Below are 12302 nucleotides of genomic sequence, written 5' to 3' on the forward strand. Positions count from 1 at the left end.
TAATATAAACATTATTTGGACACAGTCACCTCTGAAGCAAAAGCAACAGTGTTCTTGATTTATTTTTTGTTTTTGTTTTATTGTGATCTGCATTAAATGTTATTACATTCAATCCATTTTATATTTTTCAAAACTTTGCTTGAACACTTTCTGTGTCAGGTTTAGGTTATTTCCCAGCATGCACTGCATAGTGCCGGTTTAGGACACTAAATGTTGAAAATAAGTGTTATATATTATGCATTTCTGTGAAAAGGGAGAGATGTTGAGTTGTGTTTTTACATGTTTGAGCGTTTCTGTAGTTTCTGTGGCTGAATCAAAACTTGAGTAAGAATGAGTGAACACAACACTGTAAAATATCTGCTGTGATTTTACAGTAAATTACTATTTTAAATTACTATTGTAAATCTAACTTTAATAATGTTCAACCAAGGGAAAAAAGGCTTCTGGGGGTGTTTGGCTCGAGGTCATGGTGCAAAGGACCCTAGGTTGATTTTACTCCGAACCATCCCTTTAATGTTGTACAAACATGCATTGTTATAAAAAATAAAGTTATGTTAGTTAAACAACTTAAAGGAATAGTTCACCTAAAAATTAATATTTGCTGATAATTTACTTACCCTCAGGCAATCAAAGATCCATCCACACGACTCCAGTCATCAAAGAAGTCTTCACTGTAATGAATTGCTGTAAAAATTACACCATTATTTTACAGCAGCTGCCTGTTTTCTAATAATACAGCATATTGCTGTAAACTGCAATGCATTCTGGGGTCGCTAGGCGGTTTAATTCAAAATACAGAATATTGCTGTAAATTTCAAATCTTCAGAGGCATTGTGATCTTCAACGGTCGTGTGGTTGACTTTCGGGTAGCGCAAGAGGAGTGCTTCACAACTCTGTGGTAAGTGACTTATTATTTCAGTTTATTATTTTTCATGTTTGGCTAATCGTAGACTATGAAGCTAACGTTATATTCGCGGTTCATATTGGTAACCCCGGATCACACATCCGCGAAGGATACTTGCACCGGGCTTCAGCAGCGTGGACGCGGTAGTATTTTACACATCTCACCCTGGCGCTTTAGCGGCTATGGGCAGAAAATCTATGGGCTCTTATGTTAAGAATTACATGCTTTAACGACAACTGTCGGTATTCACACAAGCTTCGTGTTGATCAGCACACTTTGTCGTGATTATTTTATGGTGTAAATCAAATCAAAATCAAGTCATCTGTTAAAATGGGCGCCAAAATGAAAATGGCTGCTAAAGCCTTGCGTCAGACTCACGGAGGATGTGTGTCATATAAATTCTGAATGATGCTGTAATAAGTTACCAGTTTTGTCACACATTTAATATGCAAGTGTAAAAATCCCTAGTTGGCTTAGATTTCAGTACGAATGTGTTTTTTTAGCTGTAGCCTACTCTGTGTGTGAAATTTGTGTATTGTTTGTTTGCAATGCTGTTGTTAACTTTATTTAAAATAAAGATTTCCTGCACTCTGAATACTAAAATATAGTTTAAATGTAAAAAGCTGAAAAATAAAAATGGTATAGTTAAAAATAACTATTGTCACATGTATTGTTTTAGGAGACACTTTGACAAGTGGACACTGGAAGGCCAAGTTGTGTGTGAGGAGCAGCTTTCTGTCTGGCCTTCCCATACTGTTCACAGCATATTACATATTCAATCAGGAGGAGGCAGTCTGTGCCTTGGAGTTCATTCAAAGGTAATGATTGAATTCTTAACAACCTCAGTACCTGCATTTTACACATGTATTCAATATCAGAACTTGCCTTTTCTAGATATATTATCTGTTGAGGCCTTTAACACAATGTTTCTCAACTCGAGAAGAGAGAATTTTTAGGGTGAATGATTTAGATGTCTCCCTCTTTAACACTAGCAAGCAAATGACTAATGAGTTAAATCATGTGTTTTAATTAGTGGATATATAAAACTTCCTGGAAGGTCCTCATGACTGGAGTTGAGAAACACTGCTCTAATATATGGTCCAATTTGAAAAACATTATTACAAGTCTCAAAAACTTAAAACCAATCTTAATTACATATTGTCTGTTTCCTGACCCTTTAGGCGCTTTGTGTGTATTAATCCGGAAACAGGAACAAAGTCGTCGAGAGGAAAATTGGCATCTAATACAACAGGGCAAATGGTACAGAAGAAACAGGTTGCCCAGCAAAGTGATGGATTATCAGTGGAATTTCTGAAATGTAAGTAGTACGTACACACACACACACAGATCTATTTTTCCTTTAATTGTAACCTTTTAATATTCTCTATCTGTCTCTAAAGCCCCTTTCACACAGCGCGATGATCCCAGCAAATTGCTGGGAAAATGCCAGAACGCCTAGCCTGACGTGGTCATACTCAGATTCTAGTCAGAATGTGAGTCTGATACTGCTCCATTGAGCTTTGATTATGGGGCGTGTTTCAACCGAACCAGGAAAGAAAATGCCTCTGCACTCAATTGGATAGACCTACAACCAATCAGAGCAACGGAGTAAGTGACGTATGTTCTTCATTCATGTTTCCGATCGACAAATGCCTTGATCGCGGTTCTCTGTTCCTCTTTTAAAATTAATGCACTGTCGATATCTTCTATAACAGACACGATGGCGGAATCTACACATGATGTTTATAAACAAACTTCGGGAGGAGCACGTTCAAATAATCAATCCATTCAACTTGTCATCAAACAATTACCGTGTCTACCCTATCAGCATGAGAGGAAGCATATATATTTATTCACTCTGTCAACTCACCTAACATTCCTTGACAGTTTTCAGCATCCCTCCACTCACTCTCGGCTTGTTCTTCCACAGCCAGGAATACGGGGGAGTAGGCTACTTTGGGTTCGGGCCGAATACCGAGCCCGGCGCCCTCTCCTCGGACAGCACGCCAAATATACATTTATTCTATCTGACTTATTTGTAAGTGTGATCCATAGGTGTGAACTCGTGAAATCTCAATTCTCCAGCGGCAATCTTCTTTGTTGTAAACAAATTCAACCCAAGCGCTCTTTGATGACGTAGTGATTACGTTACTCATCTGTCTGTAACAACATTGGCTATCGAATCATTCGTCGTTGGTTTGAATTAACAAATTCAAATACTCTGTGTTGCTAAAAACATTTCTTCCTGAATACAAAAGCTGGTGCACTTTGAACTCGTGAGTGCAAATCAGGCTTTGGCTCCAGCTAGTCGGTGACCAATTGACTTTTACGACACTAATTTCACCTCAGAGACATTCCGAACCCCCCCTTTCCCCTCTCTGGACCACCGAGAGATAACGAAACTTGAAACTTTCTACACACAGACACACACACACACACAAACATCCTCCTATAGAAATATAGTTTTAATGTATGTAACTCAGATTTGGGTTTGACCTTCCTGTAGGCATGTTTTAGTAATTTGTTTGATCATATAATTATGATTTTCTAGAGGTGTGGTTTTGAAATGTGTTCTTTAATCAATAGTGTTTTAGTTAGAGAAGGTTCACTAACATTCTCTGGCAATCCCTTCCCCCATGTGTTGAACTGTGTTTTATTGCCTCCTGGAATGTCCAGCAACAGACATTTTAGGAGTGGAGCAGAGTTAGTGTTAATCTTTAACCCTACTTAAATCCTACATTTTCTATATGTATAACCATTGAAGAAATATGTAAACCTGAATGTAATTTCTCTTTTCCACGATTGTTCTTCTCTGTGATGGGTTTTTGTATTCTTGTAAACCTTAAAGGAATAATGTTTCAGATGTGCACCCTGTTGCAATCATAGATATGCCATGTGGATCTTTTTAAAAGTCCAATTTTCATTTCCATTTGTAAATGTACATCACATTTTGGGTTAATCTTATTCCTAGATTGTTAGTAGAACTCTTAATGCTTATTTTACAGAATAAGAAGTCATTTCTATGCCGTAGCGTTTAAACATACCAAATGTGGTCTTGAATTGAACCTCCATATACCCGTAGGAAAGATATGGGTACCAAATTATGATAAAATGCATTTTACTGCAGTTATAATTGTTTAAAGTAGAAATGGCATGATCCTAAGACTGTCATAAAACATGCAAATCGAACTCCTAAGTGAGACAAAGGAAATTTCTCCTGCCTGGAATTTCGCGTTCCAATTGGCCCAAGCGCCAGGGAGGAGGAATTTTTCGCTACCCTAGAAAAGCGGTTACACTCCGCGTTCCGTTCAGTTGAGTTCGGTATTTTCTTTCGTCTTATTTGTTCCTGCTTGTTCGAACCCTCCTCATCAGGGAGACCATCAATGGCTCCCGTTTAGGGGGCTTTATATTTTATTTTCTTTAAGTCTTTTAGTTTTGTTTCGTCTTCGAACTTCAGCCGACAACTTCAACTCAAAGGAAAAGACTCTGTTGAAAATCCCGCGGCGCGCGCTCCTCTTCATTGAGGACGTGCACGAGCACTGCGTCTGAGGAAATTCCTGGCTCCATGGGACCTAGGGAGTCCTCATCTCCGTTTTATTTTCTTTACTAAGTTTTATTTTCATATTCGTTACTCCCTCCACAAAGGGAACTGAACTCTGAATCATGTTTCTGGCCACTTCACGTTTCAGTGAACCTTTAAACTGCGCGCTAGTCTGCTCGCCCCGAAGACACGAGGAAACACGCCCCGCTCTTAAAGGAGCTCTTCTTCAGCAAATACAAAGAGAACCATGTGCCATGCAAGTATCGATTATTGAATTGAACTTACAATGTGATTTCTTTGTTGTCTCTTACGGGTTACTGTCTGTGATTTTTGCCATGCTGAGATCATCTCGGTGATCTCTCTCGTCCTGAAACTTTAGTTTCACTTTCTCCCTTCCTCTCCCTCTCTCATCTGTTATCCGTTTAGTCTTGTATTTTGTTTACGTGTCCTGTACATACATATTTACTCGTGTAAATTGTAGAACTTGTATTCCTTAGTTCGATGTATTAGTCCAATTATTAAATTCCATATGCCCTTGACTGACTCTGATTTAATTGCCCATGTTACTTAGTCCCTGAAATGTTCGATCTTAGCTATATGCTTTATCTTGGTAGGCTACGATTTAAGTAACCTAATTTTAGTCTACAAACACCGAGAGTGTCTTTTCAAGGCCTGGAAAAGATACTCTTTCTCGTGTTTGTAAGAAGGATAATTTTCCTTGAGAGTTAAGTTAATCTTACGTACAATCTGTTCGCTGGACAAACAGATTGTTTGATAACTAAATTAATTCCATTAAAGTTATCCCATAACTTCGAGCTGAAATAAGAACAATTGATGTATTAATGACGAACCATAACCCGTTATGGTAATCGTTCATATATCAATCTAGTTCAGCTGCGATAAATTAATGTAACTGTAACATACAAAATATTAATCATATTCATGATTAATTATTAAAATTCCCTATAGATCATTTGAGCTAATATTAATATTAATGTACAACCCATTGTTCTTACATGTCCATCATCGTATAAAGCCCGCCCTGACAATTTGATTGGTCCGAACAATTTTTGTTCGGGCATAATAGCTCTTCAACGGATCAAGTCCAGACCGAACTTCCCGACCAAAAATTTTTGTGGGCGGGGCTAAGTTCGGCTGGCATCCAGGCTAAGAACGCCTTCTGTGTGAACCCAAACACGACCCGGAAGTGATGCCGGCATCGATGCCGGATTGGGCACCTAGTAACATTGGCCTGCTCAGTCCCGGAACGCGCGCTGTGTGAACAAAAGCCGTAATAATGCCGTGTCGTAGTGATGATGCTGAAGCGCGGGATCGTTTGCCAGCTGTGAAGCGGTACGTAATGCGCAAGTTTATGATCGAATGAGAGAAAAAAATGCACAAGCATGGTTTCTCGAGAGAGAAATCGCAGCTCATAAGCAAACTTAAGATGCTGCTGAGACATTACAAGTCACATCAATGTCACGTGTCTTTACGGGAATTTTACGGGTTGTGTGTGAACGCGCTCTCTGATTCCGGAAAATCACTGGCAGTGTGAATGAACCAAAATAAAACGAACCCGGGTCAAATCCCGGGTCACTTTATCCGTGTATTTTCCGGAATCTCTGTGTGAAAGGGGCTATGTATCTGTATCTTACTTGCAACTTGCATCCTTGTATACTTCACGTAACAATACCTATAATGCCTAATGCTTTCAATGCAGCACATTCTTAATAAAAACAATAATAGTCTGAATTTCCTGTTGTCATGTTTTGGGTTTTGTTTCTTGTTCCTGGTTTTCGTCTTGTCATGTGATTCCCTGTTTGTCATGTGATCCTGCCATGTGTCTTGTCATTGGTTAATCTTCTGATTATTTACATTTACATTTTACATTTACATTTAGTCATTTAGCAGACGCTTTTATCCAAAGCGACTTACAAAGTAGGACTAGATTAAGCGAGACATCATGAAGAGGCAAAAAACAAGAAGCAGCGCAAGAAGTGCTCAAGATACAACGTTCAGGCATTATTCAGAGTAGCATAAGCCCGATAAGTGAGGGTTAGAGGGAAAGGGGAGGTGTTTTTTTTTATTTTTTTATTTATTTATTTATTTATTTATTTTTTTTTATGAGGTTAAGTGCTCCCGGAAGAGATGGGTTTTCAGATGTTTTTTGAAGGTTGTCAGGGATTCTGCATTCCGGATGAGGGTGGGGAGAGCGTTCCACCAGCATGGAACTGTGAATGAGAATGTTCTGGAAAGTGATTTTGTGGCTTTCTGGGATGGAACCACGAGACGTCGCTCGTTGGCCGATCGTAGGCTTCTGGCAGGGATGTAGACTCGTAGGAGTGAGTGAAAGTAGGAGGGAGCTGAGCCTGTGATAGATCTGTAAGCAAGCGTCAATGCCTTGAACTTGATGCGAGCAGCGAGAGGTAGCCAGTGCAGTGAGCTGAACAGAGGAGTGACGTGGGCCCTCTTTGGCTCGTTGAAGACAAGACGGGCTGCAGCATTTTGGATCATCTGTAGAGGTTTAGTTGCACATGCTGGAAGTCCGGCCAGAAGAGCATTACAGTAGTCAAGCCTAGAAATGACCAGGGCCTGGACGAGAAGTTGTGTTGCATGCTCAGTTAGGAAAGGCCTGATCTTCCTTATGTTGTGCAGTGCAAACCTGCATGATCGAGCTGTCTTTGAAATGTGATCTGTGAAGGTCAGCTGGTCATCAAACGTTACTCCAAGATTTCTCACCGACTTTGATGGGGTGATTGATGATGACTCTAGCTGGATAGTGAAGTTGTGCTGTAGAGACGGATTGGCAGGGAGGACGAGAAGCTCAGTCTTTGCCAAGTTGAGCTGCAGGTGATGTTCCTTCATCCACGTCGAGATGTCTGCCAGGCAGCTTGAGATCCGTGCAGCTACTGTGGGATCATCTGGTTGAAACGAGAGGAAGAGCTGTGTGTCATCAGCATAGCAGTGGTAGGAGAAGCCGTGTGCTTGTATGATGTGTCCCAGTGATGTGGTGTAGATGGAGAAGAGGAGGGGACCAAGAACTGAACCCTGGGGAACCCCTGTGGTCAGTTGATGTGCTCTGGATACCTCGCCTCTCCATGCGACCTTGAAGGACCTACCTGTGAGATAGGACTCAAACCAGTGGAGTGAAGTTCCTGTGATGCCCAGTGCTGAGAGGCATGCCCAGTGCTGAGAGGATTATTGTTCACAGGTGTCCCTTGTCTTGTCGTTAGTCTTGTGTATATAAGCCCTCATGTTTGCCCTGTGTCTTGGTCTAGTATTGCATGTTTGTCCAGGCTCTTGTCTTTGTTTCCAGTTTCCAGCCTTTGTTTAATGTTTGTTTTGTTAATAGATAAAAGTTGCATTTGAGTTCACTTCAACTTGCCTCCAGGATTACATCATTACAGATGTATTTCGAAATATGAGTAACAAAATTGGTTTTAGATATTCAGTAACAGTGATTTGGTCCTGACATAAAATGAGTTTGACACCCCTGGGTTTAGCCAACCTATTCATTAAATGTAAGGAGGCATCATGGATATGTTCCACATGTAATACTTATTCCACATGTAATACACATGTAATACTTATTTCATATGCAAAGTTGTCAGCCAATCAGAGCAGTGAGCGTTTACACTGAAGTCTCACAGCAGTGAGCATTTACACTGAAGTCTCACAGCATCCAATCACAGCAGTGGGCGTTTACACTGAAGTCTCACAGCAGCCAATCATAACAGTGGGCGTTTACACTGAAGTCTCATAGCAGCCAATCACAGCAGTGGGCGTTTACACTGAAGTCTCATAGCAGCCAATCACAGCAGTGGGTGTTTACACTGAAGTCTCATAGCAGCCAATCACAGCAGTGGGCGTTTACACTGAAGTCTCACAGCATCCAATCACAGCAGTGGGCGTTTACACTGAAGTCTCATAGCAGCCAATCACAGCAGTGGGCGTTTACACTGAAGTCTCATAGCAGCCAATCACAGCAGTGGGTGTTTACACTGAAGTCTCATAGCAGCCAATTACAGCAGTGGGCGTTTACACTGAAGTCTCACAGCATCCAATCACAGCAGTGGGCGTTTACACTGAAGTCTCACAGCAGCCAATCATAACAGTGGGCGTTTACACTGAAGTCTCATAGCAGCCAATCACAGCAGTGGGCGTTTACACTGAAGTCTCATAGCAGCCAATCACAGCAGTGGGTGTTTACACTGAAGTCTCATAGCAGCCAATCACAGCAGTGGGCGTTTACACTGAAGTCTCACAGCAGCCAATCACAGTAGTGGGCGTTTACACTGAAGTCTCACAGCAGCCAATCACAGTAGTGGGCGTTTACACTGAAGTCTCACAGCAGCCAATCACAGCAGTGGGCGTTTACACTGAAGTCTCACAGCAGCCAATCACAGCAGTGGGTTATAACAGTCTCACACAGACACGCCCCTTAAAACAGAGCGCTCAGATCAGAGGCTAAAATCAGTGTATGAAAAATGCCATTTATTTCTAAATTATGACTAAGTTCTAAATTATTTTTTATGTAAAAATCATACTAGCATTTTAAGTCCACCCCAGGGACAATTATAAAACAACTTAAAATGCATTTCATAACCTGTTTGTGAACATCTGCTTAAGCCTGATATGTAAATATCGCTGAGAGAGAAGGTTGTATTTAATTAAATTGCACATTGATGTGATTGTTGTGTTGTAGTTTCAGGAGAAAGTTCAACAGCTGAAGATTAGCATCATATTCCTGTGAGGAAAGACCAGATCAGACTGGTTCTGCTGGGAAAAACTGGATCTGGGAAAAGTGCCACTGGAAACACCATCATCGGCAGAAACTGGTTTAAATCTACAGCTGGTTCAGACTCTGTGACGAAACAGTGTCGGGCAGAAACTACAGTGAGGATGGGTAAAGAGATCTCAGTGATCGACACTCCTGGACTTTATGATACAGAACTCAATAATGAGGAAGTTAAAACTGAAATAGTGAAATGCGTAACATACGCTTCTCCTGGACCACATGCTTTTATTATCGTGATTAAAGTGGGTCGATTCACTGAGGAGGAGAAAAACACAATACAGCAGCTCAAAGAAGTGTTTGGAGAACAAATGGAAAAATACACTTTAATCCTCTTTACTCACAAAGATCAGTTAGAGGAAAACAAAACCATTGAGCAGTTTCTACAGGATAGTAATCCAGATCTTAAAGAACTTGTAGAGAGTTGTGGAAACCGGTTCTTCTGTTTAGATAATACGTCTGCCAGTTTCCCACAGTTCAGAGATCTGATCAGTAAAGTAGAGATGATGGTAGAAGAGAATGGAGGAAGACACTTCACCAATGATGTGTTTGATGAAACAGAGAAACGCATTCAGGAGATTCAGAAGCAGAAGTTAGATGAGAAAGTGAAGCTGTACAAACAGGAGCATGAAGAGGTTACTCTAACAGAATGGCAGAAAATATACTGGAGTTTAGTAGAGGAGTCACGATAGGAAGCTAAGGAGTCTTTTACTGATTCATTCCTAAGAAATGTTCTCGATGTCTACATAGTTGCTACTGCCAGAGCACATAATAAGATCACAGTGACCCGTGAAGAGGAAGACAGAGCCATAAAGGAGGCTGAGAGTAGAGGAATCAGTCGTAGAGAGGCAGCAAGACTTGCATTCAGAGCTACACATAAACTAGCAGGACAGAGCATGTGTGTGATTCAGTGAGAGGTTCAGTAATGGTCAGATAAATGTGGACTTGACATCTAGACATGCTCCTTCAACTGAACTCAAAACTTTTATTCCTTACCATTGATTTATTTATTTTTTGTTGATTTATTGAAACCATCTGTGATATAGTCAAAAGTTAAAGGTGCTCTAAGCGATGTTGGGAGACGTAACTTCTTGTTGACGTTCGAATTGTTGTCAAACAAAACGGAGGCTAGCTAGACCCTCCCTCCTCCTCATCCCGTCTCCTCCCTCCTCCCCTCCCTTCCGGCATAAAGGAAAGTCAAAGTAGTCACTACAAACAAGTTAAGTTTTACTGATACTTCATTCAATGTGTAATGTCGCCAAGTTAGATAAAGGGTTTTATATATTGCAGAATAGAATGCAGAAAAAGAGAAACATTATCTTAAAATTATAATATTGTTGTGGTTATAATTATAGCTCCCATACAAGGACGCAATAATAGCAAGATATTGTTAGCTTCGCGTTTCCCAGTGAGCATAAACAACAGCAGCGTCATAAACAAATTTAGTCAAAGTTGTCAATAGCCTATAAATGAACATTTAAATTCATAACAAACAGTGGATGAAAACAATCGTCAGTCGTTTAGTCAGTCAAGAAAAATGGATTTACCCACCTGGAACCTAGAGGTCATGTGAGAGTACTTTAAAAGGCTGGTTAAAATAAATATGCTATAGTTTTGTCTATTAGGGTCACAAAACTCAGGGCTTCTGGTAGAATATCTGAGTCCGCTAAAGGAGGGAGAGTATTTTCACATTTAACTCCTTAACTCTGGAAAAGTCTTCCTGATAATGTCCGAGGCTCAGACTCACTCTCCCAGTTTAAATCTAGATTAAAGACGCTTCTCTTTAGCCTAGCATTAATATACTGCATCTCCTACCCTTATACTGTTATATCAGATCAAATGCACATGATTATCCTTGCTTATACCATGGTCTGGTAGGAAAGGAAAGGCGTCCCGTCAATTTGCCTGATGACAGTTCTAAATGATTGCGCTGGCTCAAACTCACTGATCAACTGCTGCGGTCGGGGCGCTGTGGCCACGTTGCTTGGCAACGCCTGTATACGGGAGATATTAAATAGTGCGCTCGACTTAATAAATAAAAACCCTCATGAGTTTTACTCTAAAACAAGTATTATTAATTGATTAAATATTTATTTCTTTCCTAAGTGACCATGGTATAAGCGGGTTAATGCCCTTTGAGGTGTCCATTGTCAGGTATTAATGGACTTCGCTGCGCGTCGGACGATTCACGCCTCGCCGTCGTCCATTAATACCTGATAATGGACACCTCGTCGGGCATTAACCCTTACTTAATTTAAAAAATTGAATAAGAGTACAGTAAGAAATTGAATGTAAATTACATGTAAAATGACAGTTGTGTACAATGATTTCACAGTTAATGATCACATCACATCATTACTGTAATTTCACAGTGCATAACTGTATAAATATAGTTATCAGCTGTAACTTGACCAGTAATTTATTGTGTTTCAGCTGTAAAAGTAATGCAACTAGTAGTCAGTAATTAACTGTAAACTTACAATTTAATACAGTAATGCAATGTGATGACATAAAAGTATTAAAAAAATGATTAAACAATACTTTTCACAATTGATTTTATTTTCAATAAAACTGATACTACAATATCATAACAAACGTTGTGGGCAGTGGGCAGGAGTCGGCAACGAGATGTCAGTCCAGAAAACACAGCCAGAGGGAAAGTCCAAAACAATAACACAATAACACAGCAACCCGAGGCCAAGCACACAGGGTTCATGCGAGTACATACTCAACACAAAATCTGATTATGTTGCCATCCATTCAAAATCCACAATTTTGCGCAGCAGAGAACAAACTTGCTGATCAATGCCTCCCTGCTTCTTCTCTGATTTAGATCCTGTATCAGGGTTGAAGCCCAGGAAGCCCCTAAGACCACAATAAAAATTAAAAATTACATTTCAAAGTCTGAGAGATTCCCTATTTATTCCCTATAATATATTTTACACTGATTATTTTTCAATAATCCACTTAGTTTTTCCACATTTGCTGACCACAACAGCACATGCAAAACACCTTAAGTAAGAGGTGCTCATTCCTGTAGCTGGATATCTACCTTTTGTTGG

At 40.2% G+C, this 12302-nt stretch overlaps 1 protein-coding gene across 1 annotated transcript; it reads left to right on the forward strand.

Moving 5' to 3' along the window:
* The first annotated feature begins 9191 nt into the window (after positions 1-9191).
* Positions 9192-9935, forward strand: LOC311302524 (GTPase IMAP family member 7). Its single transcript, XM_084428475.1, has one exon. The coding sequence runs from the start codon at positions 9348-9350 to the stop codon at positions 9930-9932; it is 585 nt and encodes a 194-aa protein (XP_084284601.1). The 5' UTR covers positions 9192-9347; the 3' UTR covers positions 9933-9935.
* Positions 9936-12302: the final 2367 nt, after the last annotated feature.

This window comes from Rutilus rutilus (genome assembly GCF_951802725.1).
Source record: "Rutilus rutilus genome assembly, chromosome: 1".
Classification (NCBI taxonomy): Eukaryota; Metazoa; Chordata; class Actinopteri; order Cypriniformes; family Leuciscidae; genus Rutilus; species Rutilus rutilus.

What these genes read in the sequence shown, in the direction of transcription:
- LOC311302524 (XM_084428475.1), top strand. Translation starts at nt 9,348, where the DNA reads ATGGGTAAAGAGATCTCAGTGATCGACACTCCTGGACTTTATGATACA.